Here is a 26,227-nt window from a genome sequence, read left to right as displayed (position 1 = left end):
AGTTGGTCCCATAGAAAAAGTTGTTCAGTATGGCCTACCTAATCACCTCGCACAATATGGCTAACGGTCCAAAAATGACCCTGTATATTAGCTTACTTATTTCTCTATCCTCCTAAGGCCCTGCCATACAAATGACCCCCCTCCATATTTTTTCATAGGAGAAAGATAGGTCTTTAATAAAACGACGAAAACGACGTCGAGGATAGGGCGAAGTGGAGACAAAAAACAAGGAAAGCTGACCCCATCATCATGTGGGATATATAGCGAGAGAGAGAGAGAGAGAGAGATAGAGAGAGAGAGATAGGTCTTTAATACATACTTGGCATGACCGATTTGGTTGGCTAGGCCGGCGGACACTCGGACGAACTACGCATTTTCCGGTAGCATACCTTTTCCAACATGGCAGTCTTCTGCTTCCAAACAGCGAAGTTAGAGCGCACCCACTTGGTGGCCATCTCGGTGGCCAGCCGCACGGCGGCGGACTGGCCGGTGCTCGCGAGCCCCTCCACCATGATGTACTGCAGCGGTGGCCACGCGTTCGGGTAGTCCCACTGCTCACCGGAGTGCTCGAATGTCGTGGGTATGCCGCCTTCATAGATATCCACCTGGGAATTATATTGTTATGATATATTTATGTGTATATACAGGTTGGCCAAAAAATAAGTGCATTCCCGTTGCCAGGGAAGTTTTGGGATTATACTGAGCAACTTTTACCCTCCCATAGAAAACGATTGACATTTTGGCTAAGCCCCCAGAGGGCACAGTTACTTTGTAGGGGCCACTTATAATAGTAGTTTCATTTACTAACCTTGCTAATGTCTAGATAATAGATGACTATTAAGTATTAACGTGGTATTTATTCACTTCTCGCTCGGTCATAGCTGCCGGTCCAGATCGGGGCGACATTGAACAGTTAGCGGGTCGACATTGAAAATTTAGCGGGGCTACTTTTAATAGTTTTTTTTATTATGCATGGGTTTACTCATGGCCACAGACTAGCCGAGGCGTAGACGTGGCCTACGATGGAGCGAGCTCGCCCAGAAGGTGCCTGTTCACTCTTGATTTGAAGGTTGCCGGGTTATAAGAGCACGGAAATATAGACGCCGGCAAGGAATTCCATTCCTTGGCAGTGCGCATAAGGAAAGTAGAAGCAAAGCGCTTAGTGCTTAGTTTTGTTTACTAACCTTGCTAATATCTAGATAATTGATGACCCTGTTAACGTAGTATTCACTTCTCGCTCGGTCGTAGCTGCCGGTCCAAAGTGGGGCGACATTGGACGGGTAGAAGTAGTCTCTCCGCCGACCGGACTCCAGGTTGAAGTCTAACCACACCCCGACGTCTTCGTGCCAAAGGACCTATAAGTAAGGATATTAGGTAATCAAATTCATATTTCTAGGTCAACAGAAATTACTCCATAAATTTTACCATTCCACGGTCGGGTCCGTATCGGATACGGATCGGTACACGGCAACCTCTCGGATCCGTCTTTATATTCGGGCACATTTATGTACTCTATCATCTGATTGATAGAGCTTCGAAAAGTGGTAGACCACTTTCTTGGCTGACCGTAATATCAGGCGTGGCTCACTCCGCGATTTCGTCGCTTTGCTACAGGTAGCTACAAGTACATCCGTTCCACACCCATTTTGGTGGCTAGCCATAAGCCGCGCGTGGCGCTGTCGCCGCCTAGCGGCCATATCTGTCCTGATCGTAACAGACGAGAGTGAATCTTCTGTACCTAGTACTATTATTTATTCTTTGGTACTATTCTTACCTTATCAATAGCTTCCAAAAGCCGTGCATGCACATTCTTGTAATACTCCGCCTTGTCAACGTTCCCGAGCTTGGCGTGGAAGTCGTGCATGATCTCTGCGTTCCAGCACAAGATCGCGTTCAGGTCCACCGGGATGATAGAACGCGTTTTGAGATTCGTCAGGTTGCCTGGGAATAAGGGAAGAAAATTAGCGAAAAGTAAAGTCTAAATAGTGTAACACGCCTTTATTTTTTAAATTGTAAAATTATCTACCGAGTTAGGATTTGTATCTGCATCGTCGCCTTACTCGTACCAACGCTAAGATTACGTACGTACCTACGAAAAAGCTTTACCGATATCTAAAATAGGAGTCGAGTAAACGAGAAAAGTTTCGATGTTCCTCTTAAATCTGTTTTAGAAGGCTTACTTTAAAAATACAAAACTCGCATAGCATTCAAACATATTATAATAATGTGAGTAGAAAATTAAAATGGAATAGGGAAAACATAAATAACTTTCATACATAAAAAATGCTGACTTGAACACCAAAAAATATCAATGTTAATCAAGGGAAAAATAATAAACGATAATGCATGGAAATAAAGTTTATGTAGTAGTTGTAGTAATCAATGTATTGTACACAACACTACGGTAATGGAAGTACATAGGCGAACTTATCCCTATGAGGGATCTCTTCCAGATGTAATGGTAACAAATTATTTCCTATTTTACCTATATTTAGGTAATTTAATGGTCTGGGTCTAAGGGTCACGTGCATTTTCCCATACCGAAACCAAAGCATGGTCTCATCCGTATCACTGGATACGGGTCCGAGTTCTGTATTTCTGGATGACGGAAATTCCATATTAACATGACAGGATAACTAATGATTCTATTCCACGTTCAAATGGTTTAGTAGTCGCCACAGACAAGACTTCCTCCAGACTGAGCATAGTAGCTCTACCCCCTCTGCCACAAATACGGTAGTTTTACTTCATTTTCGAGTCAAAAGTGTCTTTGTGTGACTCACGGCACGAGACCTCGCTCACCTCGTCCCCGCACCCCCGTATTTTTGGCAGCATCGGTTTCATAAAATAATTGCTCTAAACTCCGTCTAGAGGATTCCTAGAGGTAGTCGCAATCGATTCACTCCACATGCGCGTACCGAAACCGAGACACGGTCCCATCCGTATCGCCGGATACGGATCCGACGCCAGTAACGCCTCCGGCACACAGCACGGCAACCTGTCCGGTCCGAGGTCGATGCTCGGATCGCAACGAGCGAGATACGCTGGGTCTAAATTAAGCCATTTACTTTTATTTGAGACATAATCTTTGACCAACTGATTATATTTATTTTTCGTGTGCGTTTGTAAAAACGTAAACTCACAAAAGACTAACCTAACTCCTAATGAACCAGGGATGTTGAGGATGCACATTTTTTGACATCCGCGGATGCGGATGCGGTTATTTAAAGCCTCACATCTGCGGATGCGGATGTCAAGATTTGGTACTTAAAAACGTCAAAATTTGCGTTGTCACAGAGTTTCCATGGCCTCGTGTCTCCATCATCAGACCAGCTCCATGTTATCATAATATTGCACTGTCATCCGATTTACATATGTATGCAAAATTTCAGCTCAATCGGAAATCGGGAAGTTGGTCAAATTTAGTTTCCAAGAAGACCCACAATAACAAAATATAGTCGCCATCAGATATATATGAGCGGCCAAGGTGTTCACAATATCTGAACAAGCACTTTAACGCATTGACAATAGAGGCGTGTTCAGATATTTGTGAGCGGCTTGACCGCTCCGATATATCTGATAGCGACTGTACATACATACATACTAACAGGGCAAGTTAACCCTTTGAACGCTACGCCTATCGTGCGCGGCGCATCATCGTGAATTTTGTCCGAAATGCTCGAAAGCTGGTAAGGATTGGTCGAGAGCCTCAGTTGGCGGGTCAAAGGGTAAAATAAAAGCTTGTAAAAAGGTGAAATCTCTACCTTTATTGGTTCCGTTGAGGATGAACCACCGAGATGAGAAGTCCCAGCCAGACTCAGCAGCCGCCTTTAGCTCCGCGTACAACTCCTCCTTCTTGTCCAGACTATCCAGGTTTCTGGAATATTTATTTTACACCATGCATGAAATAAAACACCAGATAATTGTTAGAAAAACACAGATAGGAGTTATTTTTAAACACAAGTTCTATTTAATAAATCTGATAGAAATATAAAAAGTAGGTGAGTTGACCGTGACGTCACGATGTAATGTTTCATATAGTTAGTTTAGTTAGTTTTTAGTTTATTTATTTCATAATGATAAATTACAGTATAAATTATACTTACGCTAATCTATATGAATTTACATTATGATCGTCAATTCCATATTAGCAAATTTGACAGTTCTAAAAAAGTAACTGATTTGACTAGTAGTACGGGGCCGGCCGTAGTCAGCAGTAGTACCGTAAAATGTGCCTACTTTGCTCCAAAATTAGAAGTTTAATGTAAATTTTGAAAATGATTATATTGTGGTAGGTAGAGAGAGACCAAGAAAAGTCAAATCTCTAAGAAATTATGACGTATAAATAACACTTGCACTGCGTATGCTATCAAAATCGTTGCAGACTTTTCTTGGTCCAACTCTATATTGATATTGTTTGACCCGTAAATGAAAATAAATAAAGAATTATAATATACCTGGCGACATCGATGTCTTCCTTATAGCTCTCCGGCCTCGGTCCTTGCGACATATCATTATACCGTAATAACTTATACCTGAAACAAAATAAAACAAATAGTCAGTGGCATTGTCTTAAAATCACCAAATCGGTTCAATTCGGGATCAAAAATCGTCAAAAATAGCTGCAAATACGTACGGCTGCGTTCGTGGCCCACAAATGGTCTCGCCGGAAGATCAGCGCTGACCTTCGGGTCAGTATTATGCTGAGGCGAGCCCATTTCGTGGTAAACTTTAACGCTTACCAATTTTATTAATATTTGTAGTTTCTTAGTTATACTCTTGTATGTAATCTTAGTTTTAAGTTTATCACGAATAATATCCTTGATTCTTGATTCAAATGTCAAAAATTGGAGCAGCAACAGCGATTTTGACTTGCGGCTATAGTGTGTGCTACACCTTACTGCTGCTGCAGGAGAAGTCAAACAGGTCAGTTTATCGAGACGTTTATTCGTCAAAATCTGCCGTAACGTTCATGTATTTTTATGTTTTTTACAAATGAAGGGATGTTTACAAAAACAACATAACTGACTACACTGATTGACACCTGAAACGATTAACAATGTTCTTAAAAAAATGCAACCGCTCTAAACAGTTATGTTGTTTTTGTAAACATGACGACCGGTCTGGCCTAGTGGGTAGTGACCCTGCCTATGAAGCCGATGGTCCCGGGTTCGAATCCTGGAAGGGCATTTATTTGTATTATGATACAGATATTTGTTCCTGAGTCATGGTTGTTTTCTATGTATTTATATATTATATATATCGTTGTCTGAGTACCCACAACACAAGCCTTCTTGAGCTTACCGTGGGGCTTTAAAAAAAAAACCTTCAAATATATTTTCGATCATAAAATGCTCACTTGTGGTTTTTGTGCTCGACCTCGACAGTGTGGTTGGACATCCAGAAGTCGAACTCCTTGTCCATGGTGTGGATGTGCTGCCGGAGGAACTCCTCGTCGTACGAGTCCTGCATCACCAGCTGCACCATCGGGATCAGGAGGGGCGGTTGAGATCTACAACAATCAAGCAGTTCAACTGTAACAGTAAGGTTGCAGTAAGAAGATTCATAATACCCACCCACCCCTAATATGGTGGAAAGGTTTGCTGGCTATGGATGAGGTCTTGGTGGCTCAGATGGCTGAGCGCTGGAGTATCGATCCAGAGGCCGGGAGTGCAAGTCACAACCAAGACAGTAATTTTTCCACTTTTAAAATTCTAAGCTTAATAGCATCGTTCGCAGACGTTTCTGCTTGTTAAAAATGAAAAACCAAGTGCGAGTCGGACTAGCCCACCGAGGGTTCCGTACTTTATAGTATTTGTTGTTATAGCGGCAACAGAAATACATCATCTGTGAAAATTTCAACTGTCTAGCTATCACGGTTCGTGAGATACAGCCTGGTGACAGACGGACGGACGGACGGACAGCGGAGTCTTAGTAATAGGGTCCCGTTTTACCCTTTGGGTACGGAACCCTAAAAATGAGAAGATTCATTTTCAGAAAAGAAACATTCCTTCTAAGTAAAGTTGACGAGAGATCGGCTCACTTTATATTTCGTCAACCTTAACAAGTACATCTATCTAGAACTAGCGACCCGCTCCGGCTTAGCGCGGGCTAAATTATACATATATCTTTCATTATACACATAATAAACCTTCCTCAAGAACCACTCTATTGATAGGTGAAAACCGCATGAAAATCCGATCCGTAGTTTTTGAGTTTATCGCGAACATACAGACAGACAGTCACGACGGGGGACTTTATCTCATAAGGTGTAGTGAAGTTGGAGACTGTTGTGAGACATACTAATATTGAATAATTTTACGGTTTAGTTTAGACTCACTTGTTTTAAATCACTCGGGCGACAATCGCACTGTTTGTGCTTGAGAAAGGAGACCTAGGCTCTCCGAAACATGCCGCGCGATTGACTTTAAAACAAGTGAGTCTAAACTGTAAAATTATTCAACAAAGTTGGAGGCTGTTCTTACTGTCGTGGTTCTCATCTCATGCACCATGAGGCACAGATATGTATTTCAAAAGTGGAAGTGAGACTTACCTCATAACATAATATATTCTGCCGCCATTAGGAATGAACCCGATTCTGTCCACGATGTCCAGGAAGTTGGAGATCATTCCTCTGGCCGTGGATCTCATTTCTGACAGCAGCAGACCCTTGATGATCCAGTAGGAATCCCAGTAGTAGAACTCGCGGAACCTGCCGCCTGGAAACATGTTAATAAATTAATATTAACCCTAATAATCTAACATACATACATACATATATATATTCACGCCTATTTCCCGGAGGGGTAGGCAGAGACCACGGATTTCCACTTGCTACGATCCTGACATACATCTTTCGCTTCCTTCACATTCATAACATTCCTCATACACGCTCGCCGAATAATCTAAATAGGCTGTTTATGGGGTTACATAGCCAAAATTGTACATAAAGTTTTGTGATGTTCGTCTCTTAGAGAAGTGGAGATAAATCTGCTGGAAACGGTTAAGGTGGTTCGCTTTCCATACAAAAAACAATTGCGTTATATTAAGTAATTACACACTATTACTACAAAAATATGTGCGCATCTATCTACTTTAGAATGTTTATTTGCGCTAAATTGATAGTAAAACTTTGATTTATACAGAAATCACGCAAAATAAGTTTGAGTTGAAGATCTTCACTTACCAGGCACTATCACAGGGTGGTCCACGTAGATGATGGAGTACAGGTCCTGGTTCTCCTTGACGTCCTGCTTCATCTTCCGGCCCAGCTGCAGCCAGAGCTGATGCAGCTCTCTCCCCCACTCCATGAGTTGAGGGTCTTTGATCAGCTTCAGGAATGCTAAAAGATATTAAGATACATGGATTTGTCTGTTATGCAGAATTCTTTAAACTTCTCTACACTTTTTAAGATAATAATTTAAAAAAAGATACGAGTTATAATACGATGCATTTCTTTTCAGCGTTTCTCTAAATATTAATGTAATATATGTATTTGTCATGAGCCGTGGCAAAATGCCGGGCTAACGCGAGGAAGAAGAAGAAGATATGTATTTGTCATTGATCGCTAATTGTCACTGCTAGCGAGGAATTTTTCCAAGAGAAAAATTCACCACTAAAATAATTATACCAGTTCATCGCTCCTCGCTATCCGAATAGCTGCTCTGCTGATATCCGAAAAGTTGGTAATTTTAATATAGCACACATTATTTCCTCATTTGATTCCAACTACTCGAAACCCTAAACGTTAGTTAATAATATAGGTCTTACCTAGTGTGAACTTAATGCAAAGTCATACCTATCATCATGAATCGTAAAATTCAAACAGTTGTAATTCTCATAATTATAACCGAGATCTAAATATAAAACTGTTTTTTCTTTGACGACGATAAGAGGCTAATAAAAGAAAAGAGAAAACAGAGTTATTATTACTTCACATATGTAGAGAAGCCATACCAAACAATGCAATGATAAATGATTGGACACTTGATACGACACGACCACTTCTTTAAAACTATCCTGGAGGGGCGGATAGTTCGCAAGCGGGGAAGAGAAAGTAGGGGTCGTGTCGTATCAAACAGTTAAAGAGCTGGCGTAAGATAGGGAAAGCTGGAAGATACTCCATATACCGACAAGAGAGGAACTCTTAAGTTAATGATGATGATGAGAGGGGAGCGGGGCGTGAACCACGCAACCAAGGGCCTTACCATGATGTCCATTTTGCAATTCTGTTTAGGGCCCAAACTGAATTGCTAAGGGACGGAGTTATGCGACTTATATAGCTCCGCCCTTTAGCTATTCAGTTTAGGTCCTTAACGGAAGCAATAAGGACATCATGGTAAGGGCTCAGGTCATAAGCGCCGTGAATTACATGGTACTTACGCATTTAGGTCGCGAGATTCAAGCTCCGCTTCAAAAATGTTCAAAAATTGCGTTACGTAATACTTGAACGCTCCCTTGTTGCCTGATTTAAATTTCTAAATAAATAAATAATTTGTTGTTGGTGGACAACAACTCATGGCGCCAAATACCGGTTCTCTGTGCCGGTTCTATAGGTACGTAGTAATAATAGTTCAATGAGAGAAAATAATTAATTAACTATCATATTCGCTTCGATAAACACTATATACAACAGTCTATGAACTATAAACCTAATGTGAACGTCCTCATTATTGCTCATTACCCGATACAGGACTATAATAAAATGAAATATTGCACGTAGGTATACCTATGTGCGATTGTACACCACACAGTGGGAGACGGTTCGCTTACCATCAAGCGGTTCGTCTGCTTGTCTGCCTCCTATATCATAAAAGCTAGTTTCATTGCTAAAGGTAGTTTGTGAATGCCGATGGTTTTAATTGTGGAAATGTAACTTTTATCATCATCAACATCATATGGGGCATTATCTATGAAAAGGGACCTTATTGTCGATGGCGCTTACGTCGCACAGCATTGTATTTCTATCGCAATATTTCGTTAATAATGGCGTAAGCGCCATCGACAATAAGGTCCCTTTTCATAGATAACGTCACATATATTTAAGAGTATGACTCTTGTCGGTGGAGCAATTTCCATGTTTGGCGGTCCTCTGCCTTTGATGGAGTAACTTTTGAGGTGTCAATATTTCTACGAATAATAAGCTGTAGGGCTAAGATGGTCGGCTCTTTATCATTTGTCACCATGCCTGTCACGTTCCAACAAATATGTAAGTGCGAAAGTGACGCATGGCATGACAGGTGGTAAAAATGCGACATGATACCGCTTCTAACGACGCCGGTTTGATTCCGGCCTCGGCCACCGGTGGACTTAGTCACTTTTTCAAATACCGGTGGGTTTGGTCACTTTTTCAAATGATCATCAAATGGGGCATTATCTATGAAAAGGGACCTTATTGTCGATGACGCTTACGCCGCTCAGCGTCGCGAGGCATTGTATTTATATCGGAGCATCGTTAATAATGGCGTAAGAGCGACAATAAGGTTCCTTTTCATAGATATCGTCACAAATACCAAAGCATCCTTACCAGGGTCATCATGCCAGTCCGGCGGGATCCACTTCTCGAACTCCGAGCCCTCAGGATCAAAGTTCTGGATAACAAACTCCATGATATCCGCTTTTGTCGGCCGCGAACCTGTCCTGGAAGAATACAACCGTTAGTTGGAATTTTATTGCGTCTGTACTTAATATAAAGGGTAAACTGCAACTATACTTAGTATATAATAGTATTAGAAAAAAATCCACAGAAGTAAACGTGCATTTTTTATCAGGCTCTATATACCGACTATTGATAATTAACGTACACAACTTTAAAAAAAAGTTATCTGCCTTGCGTCGTATAAAAAAGCATATAATTATAGCAAGTATGTTCGAGGATAAGCGCCTCACAAACTTAGACACAAAACGCCAATTACGGAAAGAGAGAAGCCCTCCTACGTGTACACGCTCAACCAAGCTGGCCAACTTTATTGTCACACGTGCAAGGGGTCATCCATTAATTACGTCACACCAATTTCTAGGTTTTTTGACCCCTCCCCCCCCCCCTTGTTACACTTGGTCACATTTGGCAAACCCCTCCCCCCCAAGTGTGACGTCACATTTTTTCTACGAAATCGCCAAATCGAATTAAGTAAGTACCTAAGTATTATTAATATTTTGTCAAAATATGTTTGACGATATAAATATTAGTAATTTTATAACCCAAAACTGCTTAGGAAAGAAAATTAAACGATTAAAAACTATTTTCGTTTTAAAAACTTATTTAAATGTACAGCGACCTAAATAATTTAAATAAATTTTCGGTTACTGATGAAGTTAAAGTGACGTCACAAAGTTTGTGTCTCCCCCCTCCCCCATGTCACAATATGTCACATTTTCTTGACCCCCTCCCTCCCCCTAAACGTGTGACGTAATTAATGGATGACCCCCAATAGAATATTTAAGACCAAGTTCGGCCTGGCCAGCCACATAAGAGCTCACGCCAGACAACGTCCATGATATTTATTTAGGGTCGCCGTCATCGAAAACTATGAGAACTATATATTATATACATGTATAAAAAAGCCCAGCTGACGCAAGTTAGAGAAGGCCGGAAAGGCTCGAAAAATTGACGATTTTGTTGATAAAATAATGATGCTCACTTGTTCATCATCTCCTGGAAGTGTTCCATGGTGATGTTGGCGGAGACCTTGATCTTCATGTCCACGAAGGTCTTGGAGTCGTTGTAGAGGCCGGCCATCTGCACCGTGTCCAGCAGCGGCCCATGGCAGTATATTAAACTGGAAAAGAAATATGTTTTTCATCTCTCCTGTTCGGAAAGTTTACCTTTCATAGGCAGATAACCGGGTGGAAAATTGCATTTCCCACCCTAGGGTGGAAAGTATTTTTTTTTTAAATGTTTACTTCGAGCAACGGCTAACAGCAATATATGCCATATTATAAGCTCTCATATCAGCTTCCGCATGGCTGAAATTGGCGCCGTTTACATTTTCAAGTGATTCGAGTGACTTAAAGTTATGTGGTTTACTAATAAATCTGTTCATAATTTGTTCTAAAGAATTATACTTACCAATAATAAACCTACATTTCTCGTGTTTAACTTTCCTCATAGTCGAAATGAAAAGTAGAGTGTTTAACTCGGGTAAAAGTAACCATCTCACCCTCGAACTATCGGCGCTCTCTCTTCGTTCGAGCGCCAAAATATCTCGGGTGAAATGGTTCACTTTCCACCCTTGGTTAACAATCTACTATTTATCCTCCTGAGTCCCTTAGGCCTTTATAAAGGATTTGATCCAAATGGAATTTTCTATCAAAATGGAATAAGAAGGTTCCAAATTCAAAACTGCAATAATGACAAGGGGGACTCATTTAAGCGGTTACTCTATAAAAAGTATAAAATCACAGATCATTTGGGGCATTATCTATGAAAAGGGACCTTATTGTCGATGGCGCTTACGCCGCACAGGGTCGCGCGGCATTGTATTTCTATCGGAGTATCGTTAATAAGCGTCAGCGCCATCGACAATAAGGTCCCTTTTCATAAATAACGTCACATTTCAACTACACGGCGGAGCGTAACTGACTTCACAAAACCTATACAAATAATTCAATGGCCGATGTTTCAATTGCCATTTTTAGGGTTCCGTAATTAAAAAGGAAAAATAAGAGAAAATAATATATATATGTATATTTTTCCTTTGTTGTCAGTCAAGGTGTTATGTTTTGTAAAATGTAATTTAAACAGCTGTGTGTGTCATGTTGTCAAATACGGTGTAGGTACGTGCGTATAACATATACTAAGTACTCCATGCGTAAAGCTACGATTAAATCATAGATTAGTTTTCCTTTTTGAATACCTACCTAAAAGGTAATCAAAAAAAAAACCGGGCAAGTGCGAGTCGGACTCGCGCACGAAGGGTTCCGTCGCGTACCATAAAGCAAAAAAAAACGGAAAAAAATGCAAAAAGAAAACGGTCACCCATCCAAGTACTGACCACGCCCGACGTTGCTTAACTTTGGTCAAAAATCACGCTTGCTGTATGTATTTGTTGTTATAGCGGCCACAGAAATACATCATCTGTGAAAATTTCAACTGTCTAGCTATCATGGTTCGTGAGATACAGCCTGGTGACAGACAGACGGACGGATGGACGGACGGACGGACAGCGAAGTCTTAGTAATAGAGTCCCGTTTTACCCTTTGGGTACGGAACCCTAAAAAGGTAAAGGTAAGGTAGGTAAGGTATTGCGAATCTTTATTAATTAGCCACGATTCATTTCATAGGTACATATTTCTAATTTCTAATCAAACCAGGAAATATGTCTCGACAGGACAAAACTATTTTGTTTGTGCATACTTCTACAATTTCTACATAAATACTACATGCTTATTTTATCGTAAACTGTCGAATCTGAACTTTCAGAAATTTGCAATAGGCTATTAAAGGTTATTGACAGCTGTGCATATCGATTGACAATCCGCTACTCTACTTTATTGAACAGGAAACTTCCTACACACACGTTCTACCCAAACGCAAAAGGAAGTAACTCACCCGGCATTCCTACTAAAAAGCATTCTTCTTTCAAACTCCGTACTAGGTAGCAACACCCTGAACTGACTCTTGATAGACCTTATGTAGTTGCAAATAAGGTTTACAAAACGTCACCCTTAACGCTGTGCGAATTGTCATGTTACTCATAATTCCGCGCTCTTGACATTGTCCGTATTATCGAGTACACGCTGCACGCGGTATAAGTTCTTATTAGCTGGCGGTTAGGGCGTAGATTAGCGCGCAGGTGAGGGTAAACTATTAAACACCTGCACCGGTTTGAACTGGCCGGCTTACGGCGTGATAAAGGAAAATGGCTTGAGTCGGTTACCGTGTCGCGTTACTATACCTTATGGCTCGTCTACACGATGGGCCAACGCCAGCCACTCCAAGGGACGCATTTATGCGTTAGAGGGAGCAAGTGATGTTGCTATCTCATTCTACCGCATGGCTGCGTCACTTGGAGTGGCCGGCGCTGGCCCATCGTGTAGAGGAGCCTTTACCTACCTCGCGCGTCGAACGATGGTCCCTATCCTATGACATTTTCTTCAAGTATCTTTTGGTTTTTTGGGGTTCCGTACCCAAAGGGTAAGGGACTATTACTAGACTCCACTGTCCGTCTGTCTGTCACCAGGCTGTATCTCATGAACCATGATAGCTAGACCGTTGAAATTTTCACAGATGATGTATTTCTGTTGCTGCTATAACAACAAATACTAAAAAGTACGGAACCCTCGGTGGGTGAGTCCGACTCGGATTTATTTATGATTTTGGAGGCAGAGCAGACAAATCGCCTATTGGTAAGCGATTACCGTCTCCCTGCAACACCAGAGGGGCTGCAAGTACGTTGCCAGCATTTAAGACGGAAGTATCGCTCTTTTATTGAAGGTTCGAAGGTCGAACTTTTTCAGTCGACGCTCTATTTCGGTCCATATCCGTATTTCATATAGGTTTTTTATTTAGTAAAATTCAGAACAATTTGATCTCTGATATCATTGAGAAATGCGTTCAAGGCAAAAAACCTCCTTCCAAAAATAATTAAAACCGGGCAAGTGCGAGTCGGACTCGCGCACGAAGGGTTCCGTACCATAAAGCTAAAAAAAACGGAAAAAATGCAAAAAGAAAACGGTCACCCATCCAAGTACTGACCACGCCCGACGTTGCTTAACTTTGGTCAAAAATCACGTTTGCTGTATGGGAGCCCCACTTAAATCTTTATTTTATTCTGTTTTTAGTATTTGTTGTTATAGCGGCAACAGAAATACATCATTTGTAAAAATTTCAACTGTCTAGCTATCACGGTTCGTGAGATACAGCCTGGTGACAGACAGACGGACTGACGGACGGACAGCGAAGTCTTAGTAATAGGGTCCCGTTTTACCCTTTGGGTACGGAACCCTAAAAACAACAGCTATGAATTTACTAAGTGACATTGCCTTATTGCCATACGATGTGTTCTCGCCAGCCGGCCTAGCCAAGGTTACAATCGCTATCGCTTCGACAACGAGAAGCATTATGTCTCTCTATCACTCTTCCATATTAGTGTGACAGTGACAGTTGCGTTTCGATCGCTACGGAGCGTAAACGATTGGCATCGTGGCTACGCGGCCAGGCCTATCCAAGGTTTTTTCACTGTTACCTATCCGTTCGTAACTTAGAGGTTATACCCAAACGGAGTAGCCATTAACAGGTGTCGAGAATAGGCGGCCAATGGTCATACACATTGTAGGACTGACGTTTTTTGACATGACTATTTTTACGTTACGTATACATTTGACGTGCCCCTCCCCCGCAAAAATCGGCAGACTGTTTTGTACAGACAAGGCGTCTCCGTTTGGTTATATCCCCCAAGGTTCGTAGAGACGGGCCTGTCTTTTGACCGACGACACCGTTTATTGGCGCTGTTTTTGTGCATGTCAGTGACCGGCGCACGCGCATGGCACGTGAACCACACGTGAATCCCATTTGATACACACTTGAATCTCACATGAGCGATCAGAGCGATGTGATGATCTGATCTGATGGTTTTTATGAGTGATATATTGATATTGATAGTACTTAAGTCTAATTACGGAGGTTATTGTCAAAAAGCTGCATTTTGAGAATTTTAAGTGCTTGCTGGCTTGATTGCTACATTTTTGCGTTAGCCCGTTTAGTATTAAATACTGTTGTTATAGCTGTGAAAATTTCAACTGTCTATCACGGAATCACGGTTCATGAGACAGACAAACGGACACACGGACGGACAGCGGAGTCTTAGTAATAGGGTCCCGTTTTTACCCTTTGGGTACGGAACCCTAAAAAGTAGGTCCTAAGTTAGTTGGTCAGTACCCACTAATACAATTACTATAGGTGGAACTTGTACTGAATGGCAGTGTTGCCAACTCGGATCTTGAAAAAATGCTAGACTAATGTCTAGATTATGCCAAAATTATGCCAAAGATTTTTGAAACACCTATGCTAAAAAAATGCTAAAATATCACTTGAAATTAGACGTAAAACACATACTTTTTTCAAATTTACCGCCTTTTTCTACTGACAAGATCTGCTTGACCAACTTGATATAGTCCGTTGACGTCCATCCGTACACATAAGTCAAAATTCATATGAAAATATGAACAACATAAGGCGATGGCGCATATTGTTGCTGCCAAGTTGGTGCAAACTTGACTTAGACTAAATTATGCTAAAAAATATGCCAGATGCTAAATGGAAAATTTTGGTGCCAAAGCGAGTGAAAATATGCCAGATCTGGCATCATTTATGCCAAGTTGGCAACACTGCTGAATGGAATCTATACGCATTGTATTTAATCGCCGCTGAAAACTCATTCACTACAATCTGCGCATGAGTCGACAAGGTCGGGACGTTTCCGGCTTCTAACAAGTACAGTCAGCAGCAGAAGTATAGATGAGGTGTCTAAAATTATCTGCCCACACCTCTATCGCCCTCATTAATAAATAAAAAAGTGGAGTGCTAGTGCATGTCTTTCTAGCTATAGATGAAATAATTAAATAAATAATTCTCTTGAGAAAAATTACTAAATTTCACCCCATACAAATAGCTTCACTCCGTCACATTTTTGGGGACAAAAAACAAGACAACGAGAATAATTTTGACCCCGGAAGTGTCAGGATTTTTAGGGTGATGTCCGGACTTTTGTCAGGGTATGATTTTTTTTCTTATATTAGCAACCCTAGGTATTAAAAATCAATACATAATCGATCGTAATGCGCTTAATTAATTGGTTGATTCCCAGATATGGCTGCAAGTGGTCAATGAGTGCCAGATCGCCACTCCGACCGGACTCACGTTTCACGTGGTTCGGTATAAATAGATCTGATTCAGCAGGGGCATGAATGGTTGGTGAGATAGGCCAAAACACGCTGGCAAGCCGTATACATACCTACATAACCCAACTATAACGCAGCAAGGACAACATGCTGAAGTGGCGCGCTCTAAGCGGTTCAGACGGCCAATGTCCATGTGGGACGACTCACCAAATAATGGAAAATATTTTACGTCACCCTAATAGAGGCCCGTAAGTGGGATTTTCTTCCCGCTACGCAAGAAGAAAATCTCACTTCCTGGCCAAGGCAAGACGTAAAACTTTAGACAAACTACGGGCGGTAGGTAATTCGGAAAGCCTCACCTTCGGTTCGGGCCACAAACATCTGCGATCTGGAGCATTTGCGAATTAACCTCCCTAAGTATGTAATGTAAGTACTAATGCGATCTTGCCCAGCGTGCATGCCCGCATGCCTGCTCTGAGCAGGAACTCCGTGATGCGACGGACAGAGCGATAAATGTCGCTAACTTTTGTTCCCGCACAGTCTGAAAGTCTAAAACCATCGACACAAGAAGAAGAACCCAACTATAGATTTTATCACATAGAACCTGTACAAAATACTGTCCCTGTATAACGTATGTTACGAGTCCGCAGTCTGTATAGATGAAACAATTGGTATCTCATTAATATAAGTCTAATGAGTAGCTTAAACACACCCGCATAGTCTGCATACATGCTGCAGTCGTTTAACCATGTAACCAATGTTTCAAGAAAAGCCTAAAACTGAGAGAATTTCAAGTCAATCAAAGAAAGGAAGACAACTCACCTATCACAAGTCGGGGGTAGAGCACTCCTGTCCGCACTCGCCGCGGCCAGCACGACCACCAACCACCACAAACTCATATTTACTTATTAATTATTCACTAATGGCACTTCACTATCACTAATATCACTCAAAAGGAACTATTACACTATCTCACTGGAGTTTTTGGTAATGTCTAGTGTTTATGTGTTTAGGAATATGCTGGTTGTGTATTTCCTTCTGAATGGGCTGGTCATTTTTGGTTGGTCTAAGCGTGCATGTCTGGGGGGTCTGAAAAGAAGAAAACATCGGTTAGCAACTTATAGTTCGTTTTTTTTAGCATTAGAAATAACGTAAACAATCTTGATGTGTCTTTTAATTGAAAAACACATTTTAAAAATAAGTTACGGCAAATATGTAAGAATTATGAATCTAATACGATCATTTATATTCTTCTGCTTTCATAAGTAATAGTTTGTGATTTTTAAAAAGCGTTTTTCAATTAAAAGACATGTCAAGATCGCTGACCTTCTTGCAAATTCTTTCTAATGCTAAAAAAAAACTGTACCTAGCACAATATTAGGGGAATGCCGCAAGGAGGTGTATTAGGGCTTGAACTTCTCTCTCTGATGGGATCTACATTGAAAGAAATGTTTGCATAAAAGTAAGAAAATAATTTGTGTCAAAAATTGTATTGCTATAGGAAATAGGGTCACGTAAAAATAAAATTAATATGAGCCGTACAATTTCTACTGATTGTTTCGTGAATAATATTGATTTTAATTTTCCTCATAAATACAGCCAAAATACTCTTTTTAAATAACAAAAAGCCTTAAAATTTGTTTCGTTATTTTTGTGTGTTGGTTTTGCACATATTTTGGCAGCAGTAAATATAAGTTTTTTCTCAGTGCGCTTCAGTCACCACCAGCCAACACCGTGAAGGGTTCTAAATGTCGGGATGTATTTTAAAATATTATATGCGATATGCGATATAATCCGTTTCCATAGTTTAATTTCTGATCTGATAAGCTCGTGATCAAATTCGTAATCAAGTTGATGTGATTAAGAATAACGCTATCAGAGGGGCTACCGCGAAAACCGAAATTAGCAAATTGCGGGGATCTTTCTCTTTTACTCCAATGAAGGCATAATTAGAGTGACAGAGAAAAATGCCCGCAATTTGCGAACTTCGATTTTCGCGGTTATCATCATCATCTCAGCCATAAGACGTCCACTGCTGAACATAGGCCTCCCCCTTTTTTGGGGGGTGAATGCCATAATAACCCAGCGGTTCGCGGTTATAATCCAGGTAATTCAGTGACTGATCCAGGCGCTTTTGTATTTAGTTGGTTAACCAATAAATGTTATAACTACCCGAAAATGTACAAATTGTTTGTTTACTTTTATGTAAATACCCTAAAGATACGGACTATAACCATGGTTGGACCTCATGTCAATGGAAAATGGTGTACCGACAAATAGACCAGAATAGACAGTGTACAGCCACGTCTATTGCTCAAAATGGCGAATTGTCAGCGAGACTCAACGGACACATTATTAAGCATATGGTACAAGTCACAGAAGACATGTAATAACAGCGACGTACTTAGGTAGAGTCGGACCAAAAAAAGTCTGCATCGGATTTGATAGCCCACGCAGTGCAAGTGTCATTTATACGTCATAATTTCATAGAAGTTTGACGTTTAAAATAACACTTTCGCTGCAATCAAATCCGCTGCAGACTATTCTTGGTCTGACTCTAACCAGCAATTCAACGGCCTTCTAACCTAACCTAGTGCGTAAATAGTGACCCTATTTTACGAAGCAGGTTCCGGGTTCGAACCCTGGTAAGAGCATTTATTTGTTCCAAACTTATGGATGTTATATATGTATATAAGTATGTATTTATCTATATAAGTATGTTTATCGTCGCCTAGTACCCACAGTTCAAGCTCTGCTTAGTTTGGGGCTAGATCGATCTGTGTAATAAGATTGTCCCCGAATATAAAATAATGGCTAGTTAATGTTATATTTATATACTTTGTAACTCGCATCTAATTGTTGTGTGGCAACAAATGCATGGTTTCTTATTCTTTTGTATATATTTTAATACAAATTCATGGTCATTGACCGAGCTTCAGAAATACTCAAGGACTGCCAGAGGGCGGCCGCAAATAGAACAGATTGAAACAAAAGCAGTTCAGAACTCGCTACGGTTGAATAAGCGGTTATCAATAACTTGTTATTATGTCACTAGACAAAAATGGTTTAAGATTTATTACAACACTATTAAATAAATATAAAACAATAAATTCTGACAACGTAAAATGTGACATTTTAAATCGCGCACCGAACCAATAAAATCGATGATCGCATAGATTTTTTGTTGTAACACTTCTAATGTATTTATACGAGTGTAAAACAGCATTATGCATAATGTTAATTAATGTTTTATAATAATACCGGCCAGAACTGGTTCAGCCTAGGTCAAACTGATTTGGTCTAAAATCGGGTTTGGCCGGTAACCTAGCTGTACAAACATCTCAAATGCTATAATTGTTTACTTTACACTGAGAGAAAAATCATCACCAGGAATTAAAAAACAGTTCTGTACTGGGGGAAAAAATGAAGTTTTAGTAATAATTATGGACGTTTCACTATTTCTGTAAAGTTTATTTATTTCTACAAACAGCTCAGTAATCCCAAATATAATTTCAACAAACAGATAATAGAAATTGCAAGAACTAATAGAAATTGCAAAAGTCAATTTGTTCCTATTAGTTAACTCTCCTTGTCCCCGGATTAAGTTTATTTTTGTAATTCTAAGTGTATTTTTGTTGTACTTTTCTTTCAGTGTATAAATGAATTTATGAGTTTTAAACACAGAGTTGTGCGCTTTGGTACCTTTGCCAATTTGTGTATTTGGGTCAAACTGAGTGGTAGATTGTAATTTTGCTTTTTGCACGTTGTTATGTATTAAAGTTTCAGGATAAATAGAAATTTTCAGGAAAAATATAACTAAATTTGAAGAACAAGATTATGGGATCGACAATTTATAAGAATTTCGCATAAGTTAGTAGATACAGAGAGAAATTTCACGAAAACGCATATATGTCCACTAGATATATGTATAAAGGGGGTCTCTATTGTTTCCCAAATAGTTTTAAGTCATAATGTATTGTTTGTCCGAATTTTCGTTAGTCATAATTGGTTTTTCTCAGAAACGCGTAACTTTTCAGGATTGCCACAAAACAAACCTAACCTAACCCATCCTATCTATAGAATATCTTTACGAAAATCCTGAAAAGTTAATGGTTTCAGTTTTATGACTAACGATAATATGACAAACAATACATTATGACTTAAAACTTTATGGGAAACAAAGGGACCCCGTATAAAGGACCTGTCTAGTACCCAGGAGTTCTTCCAGTATTCCCAGGGAGTACAGAGAGGCAGCAAGTCGGAAGCATTACTAATGTATTATAAATTCCTAGTTTGATTTTTAAACACCATAAAATTTATAGGGTTTAAACTGTTTTTGTCACCAAAGTCTGATTAGCGGATTTCTTTAAGCCCTTATGAAGAGTACAAATCGCCGCCTCTTAAGTTTTGCAACCTGTTCGAAACACGTGTTACCGAACAATGGTGTAAGAGCGGCAACGTCGGACACTCACGTGTATCTGCTTTATAACGTGGCGTGGCCCGATCACGCTCGGTGACAGTGTTGTGATATCTGCTTATTATTGCATGGTGACTATAGTTCGTTTTTTTTAGCATTAGAAAGAACTTGCAAGAAGGTAAGCGATTTTCACATGTCTTTTAATTGAAAAACGCTTTTTAAAAATCAGTAACTATTACTTATGAAAGCAGAAGAATATAAATGATCGTATTAGATTCATATTTGTTACATATTTGCCGTAACTTATTTTTAAAATGTATTTTTCAATTAAAAGACACATCAAGATTGTTTACCTTATTTCTAATGTAGCTCAATAGTGGGACCGGATTTTTGCACGAAAAGTTTTGATAATTCTAAAGTTGAAAAAGTGATACTTATCTGATATAGGACATATTTTTAAGCATATATGCTATATATGATGAAAAGTTAGAACGAGCGTTAGATATAAATTAGGTATTTATATATTTTTAGTAATGATTTTTTAATATTGAATTAAAGTGCAATGTTTAAGTTCCATTGTTTATAATATGTATGACGCTTTATAATGTAAAATTATTAGAAATTTTTTTAACGTGCTTCTTTGTCAAACTACAATTAGCTTATTATTTTGTCGATATTGAATTAAAGTTTAATAAATCCACAACAACATATCTAAATTTATAAGTTAATAGGCAAGCTAAAAAGCTAGAAGAATAAGATATATGCTTTAGAATTAATATGCGTTTTTTGTCCTATAAGATCTAATATTGAATTAGAGTCTGTAAAAATAAGTCTATTACTATAAAATAATATATGCAGCGTATATATGGAAAGTAAGAAATTTCTGTGTGTAGCTTGCATTGTAATAGTAAAATCTAGTTAAAAAGGCGCGAAATTCATAGATACGCCGCGCTGGTCCGTCCGTCGCCGGCGCGGCGCTCGAGAGCCTATCATAGCCTACCTATACCTCGCCCCTCGCCCCACCTCCCGCTCAGTAACACTGTCTGTCTTTTCTTATCATTCATTTGTTTGTTTACCGTGCACATATATAAATTATATGCGGACATTACGTGAAATTAAAATATCTTATTAAGTAAAAATACCTACAGCTGGTCAATCGGATCTTGTCAGTAGAAAGAGGCGGCAAATTTAAAAATGTAGGCGCGAAGGGATATCGTTCCATAGAAAATTTGAATTTCGCGCCTTTTTTTAGTGACAAGATTTGCTTGACCAGATATATTTCATTATCTTGACTAATATTGTAATAAAAATGTACAAGATATTCACAACTATTTTTTACTATAAAATAAAATAAAATAAAATAAAATAATCTTTATTGCAACTTTGAGTTGTTACATAACATTGGTTCCTGGCTCTCAAAGTAGGTTTCCCTGTGTCTCAAGAGCCAGTTCCTTCCCAATTACAAGCGTAGGTAATGTTACAATGTTAGACATTTTATATGACATATTAACAATATTAAAATTAATTTTAAAGAAAGATGAAACTGTGATGTGTGTGTACGCGCGCGTGTGTGAGTATTCTGTGTCTGATTTTTAGAATATGTGTGTGTTTCTGTGTGTTTACGCGCGTGTGTGTCTGGTTATTTTAGAATGTATGTACTAGAACACGCATCGTAATAGCTCTTCTGCTTCAGTATAACTTAATGATTTTAACCAAATCTTAATTTTGTTTTTTAATAGAAAATTACTAATGTTGTTTATATTAAGGGTTTTGTGTGCTTTGTTATATAAGTATGGTGCCAAAAATGAAAAATGCCTTTTAGACCATGCACTATTACAGCGAGGTACGGGGTAGTGAGCTATGCGTTTGTTGCCAAATGTGATTGTAGGGGCTATTAGTCTGTGGTATCTGCGTAATGTTTGATAAATGATAAAACTATACATAGTTTGTCAAAGGACTGTCTCATTTCAAACATAGACAGGGAGAATCATCATACTATCTTTGACTTACACTAGTACAAGCACCCAAAAGAAAAGGATGAATATAGTTTTTTGTTTTTATTTACTGACAAATTGGTTTGACCAACTATACCTATTTCTGGTTCCTATTGTCATGTCCTGTCCTATTCAACGTCAATATCATAATATGTATATTATAAACCAACTGCTCAATATTACACGGTATACATCCTGAATATACAATAAGGTAAGTGGCCTCACTTACCTTATTGTATATTCCGTGTGGGCCGTATATGCCTATACGGCTCACACGGAATACGTATGCCTCACCTTAAATTAAAATGGTTTTTTTTTAATAAACAGGACATGAAGTATGAAAAACTCACTCAAATAGGTTTCTCATTTATTTAAGTTTCTTCATTATACCAAAATAGTTATAAAAATATTACGATACTCTTGGAAAATATACCTTTTATAAAAGTCCTATTATGGGCCTTATTGAACACTACCAGAGTATTACTTAATCCCGCAAAAAATAATCATTTTGACAGTAGGTAATAACAGATTTTATTGTTTTTAACTTAAGAGTTATACATATACAAATAACAATATTTGATACTTCATAACAGGAGGATTTATTTATAATAAGTGAAAATAATTATTTTGGGTCTTAATAACTAAAGATATAAAAATTGTCTATTTTACGCGAAAATAGTAGGTAACTAAACATAAACCTTTATTAGTTACAGTAGTCTCATCCTTTAACATCTGGGGGCACGGCAGTGCCCCCGCCAAGACGAGAAAAGCGCAAGGGCACTATCTACCTTTTCTCGAAGCGCTTTGTCGTTTTTTGGAACCCTCATAACTTGGGGTTGGATTATACCAGATAAACAAAGTTCTCGGACTTATTAAGCATATCAATTGCATAGCTCTTATACTTTAGATTTTATTCATATCTAAAAACTTCGATTTCGTCACTGACTCACTCACTTGATGATCATCAATACCGGGTACTTCCTGAAGTCCTCTATGACGCTGAAATTTGGTATGTAAGATAGTTTTAGTACACAAACAACAAATAAATTCAAAAAAAATTTATCCCTAAGGGGATGAAGATGGGGTTTAATTTTGTATGGGAAATCAATAATCACTGAACCGATTTAGTTGAAATTTGGTATGTAGATAGGTATTGTTATGGGGAAGGATATAGAATAGATTTCAACCTCAAAGTTTACCCTTACGGGGTGAAGGCAGATTTCAACCCCAAAGTTTACCCTTACGGGTTGAAGGGTTTATATGGGGAATCAGTAAGAAGTACATTGTGTAACAGATGCCCCCAGATACTTATTTCAGGATTTTTAATATTAACTCACCCCCAACCCTTTAAATTAGGGGATGGAAGATTGTCATAAACAACTTACAAAAAGAAGTGAAATCCCATCAAAAACATTTTGATGTAAAATGTTGCCCAAACGAAACCATAAGGCTCGCACTGTCAAAAAGTTATCAGATCTCTTGCTAAGCTTCTAACTCTACAAGCCCTCTAACTTTACTAGCTCTACACCAAAAGTGAGTGGCTTGGCCGTTTCGTTTCTACAAGAACTATTGTATGTAAGTATAGTACAAAAACCGCCCAAATGCGAGTCGCACTCGCGTTCCAAGGGTTCTGTACATTACACAATTTTTAACAATATTTTTTTTTTAGAGAAAAGTGAGTAAAATGTCTTTAAAAAACCCCGTAGGGATCGGAAAACTAGGTACTTAAGTCCGACTCACGCTTGACTGCACATTTCTAATAGGTTTTCCTGTCATCTATAGGAAAAGAGCTAATATGTGTATTTTTTTCATAATTTTAGACCCAGTAGATTCGGAGATAAGGGGGGGGGGGGGGCGGAATGGTCATTTTTTGCGTATTTTCTTAAATAACTTCTAAACTATTTATTTTAAAATTATGAATAAATATATCTGACATTCTTACAATGAGCCCGTTCATTTGATATATATATATATTTTTTTGAATTTCTATTATTTACTTTACATGTATGTCCTTGGGCTATAGACTTACATGTGTATACCAAATTTCAACTTATTGGTGCAGTAGTTGCGGAGCAAATAGGCTGTGACAGACGGACAGCCAGACACACGAGTGATCCTATAAGGGTTCAGTATTTTTCCTTTTGAGGTACGGAACCCTAAAAATAATGAATTTAATAAATTTTTCACCTTATGCCCATGTGGCGGTAGCGAAACAGTCAAGCCACATATTTTGACTAAGGTGTAGAGTTAGTGAAGTTAGGGCTTGTAGAGTTTGAAGCTTCGCTCGACAAGAGATCTGACAACTTTTTGACAGTGCTAGTCTTATGGTTTCGTCTTAGCAACAAAATTTACATGAAAATGTGTTTGGTGGGATATTTTTTTACAGTATAAATATTTATTCGTAACAGTAAGTATTATCTTTTAACATAATTTTTACAGTACATCTGGTGCTACATTACGACACCGGTGCTATAATAAGCACGTTAAAACACTCCCTTTGACCGTGTTTTAAAATTCGTCACTTGTTGCAAAATATCGATTTTTCGCAATTCTATCGTAAAAGAAAAGAAAACTAACGAAGAGGTTTTACGCATACTGAAAGTTTTGCGTAACTTTTGAATAAAACCATTTATAACCATAATAATACATTTATTGCTTCTCAAAATGTTTCCCTTTACATTCTATGCACATATATTCACTCGCTCGGACCATTTTTGGAAGCATGAGGCCCAATCACTTGACTGCAATTTTTCGACGTGGTGATGAAACGTAGTAACTGCCTTATCCGGGGTCTTAAATGTCAAACCCCAAATTAAATCCTTAATTTTGGGAAATAGATAGAAGTCACAGGGTGCAATGTCTGGATTATAATCCGTATAAGAGACATTTTCCACGTTTTCGTAATTAAAAAATGTTTTTGCCTTTATTGCGGTATCGGTGGACGCATTATTATGACGCAGGAGGATGCGGCTTCTCGGTCGTCTCTCGCGGTCTTTTTCAATGACTGCGAGCACACAAATGGTAGTGTACTGCTCAGTATTTAACGTTCTTTTATTATTTAAAAGTACGGTACAAAAATGTCGCGTTTAAAAAAAACAGACGATCAAAATGTTTGGCAACGCTTTTGGCTTGTTGAACTTGTATGGGCCTCCTGTCACCTTCGAAAGACCCATTGACTGGACTAATGCCTTTTTTCCGGATCGTAGCAGTAAATCCAGGTTTCATCTCCTGTAACGATGTTATATACAGCATTTGAACTTCCTTGCATATACTTACGCAGCATTTCTCGGCACCAGTCAAAAAGTACCTGTTTTTGGACTGAAGTTAATTCGTGAGGAATCCAAAGACAACAAGGCTTCCTGACTTTTAAATATTCTTGTAAAATCTTTTGTATTTGTCTGAACCTATCCCTAATTGTCCTCAAATTTCGTCATAGGTGATTCGTGGGTTTTCTTCAATGAGTCGTCTCACAGTAGCCACGTTTCCTTGAATGATCGCCGTGGACGGTCGACCATCACGAAAATCATTACCTAGAATAATACTGTCTCTACTAAATTCACCATACCAACGCCTCACGATGCTCAGATGTGGTGCTTCAATCGCAAAAGCATTTTGAAGGCAAGCACTACACTCTTGCGGAGTAAGCGAACTTTTAAAATCATAACAAAATCATAGCTCTAAAAATATTTTCGCGTTAAAGCCACGTTCAACGCACTGACTTACTTTGACAAGCCATTAAAAACAAAAGACGATCGATTTGTCGCCAACATTTGTCACATTCCATAATCAAAAGCCTGTATTTTTTTTAAATATACAATTCATAATTTAAATGTTTACCAGTGGCCAATAGTGCAAAACATTCAGTGTGGCCTATGTAGTAGGAGAGAGGGGGAGTTTGTTAAGAACTATAGACAATAGAAGAGGAAGGATGCTTGGGCACCTGATACGACACGACGAATTTATCAAAAATATCATA

At 38.9% G+C, this 26,227-nt stretch overlaps 1 protein-coding gene across 6 annotated transcripts in view; it reads right to left on the bottom strand.

Moving 5' to 3' along the window:
- LOC134675417 (trehalase-like) overlaps nt 1-26,227 on the bottom strand; it is a 130,609-nt gene that overhangs the window by 36,176 nt on the left and 68,206 nt on the right. For all 6 annotated transcript variants that reach the window (XM_063533658.1, XM_063533657.1, XM_063533659.1 and 3 more), the window contains exons 2-12: nt 16,663-16,929; nt 10,641-10,778; nt 9,527-9,639; nt 7,187-7,342; nt 6,554-6,719; nt 5,360-5,512; nt 4,458-4,535; nt 3,765-3,877; nt 1,775-1,941; nt 1,185-1,355; nt 390-605 (exon numbers count right to left, since the gene is read on the bottom strand). In XM_063533658.1, the coding sequence (XP_063389728.1) occupies nt 390-605; nt 1,185-1,355; nt 1,775-1,941; nt 3,765-3,877; nt 4,458-4,535; nt 5,360-5,512; nt 6,554-6,719; nt 7,187-7,342; nt 9,527-9,639; nt 10,641-10,778; nt 16,663-16,739 (1,548 nt within the window). In that variant the 5' untranslated portion in view covers nt 16,740-16,929. The remainder of the gene's footprint in view (nt 1-389; nt 606-1,184; nt 1,356-1,774; nt 1,942-3,764; nt 3,878-4,457; nt 4,536-5,359; nt 5,513-6,553; nt 6,720-7,186; nt 7,343-9,526; nt 9,640-10,640; nt 10,779-16,662; nt 16,930-26,227) is intronic.

The sequence above is a fragment of the Cydia fagiglandana genome, chromosome 22, assembly GCF_963556715.1.
Source record: "Cydia fagiglandana chromosome 22, ilCydFagi1.1, whole genome shotgun sequence".
Classification (NCBI taxonomy): domain Eukaryota; kingdom Metazoa; phylum Arthropoda; class Insecta; order Lepidoptera; family Tortricidae; genus Cydia; species Cydia fagiglandana.
This window is presented reverse-complemented; position numbering and strand designations above follow the sequence as displayed.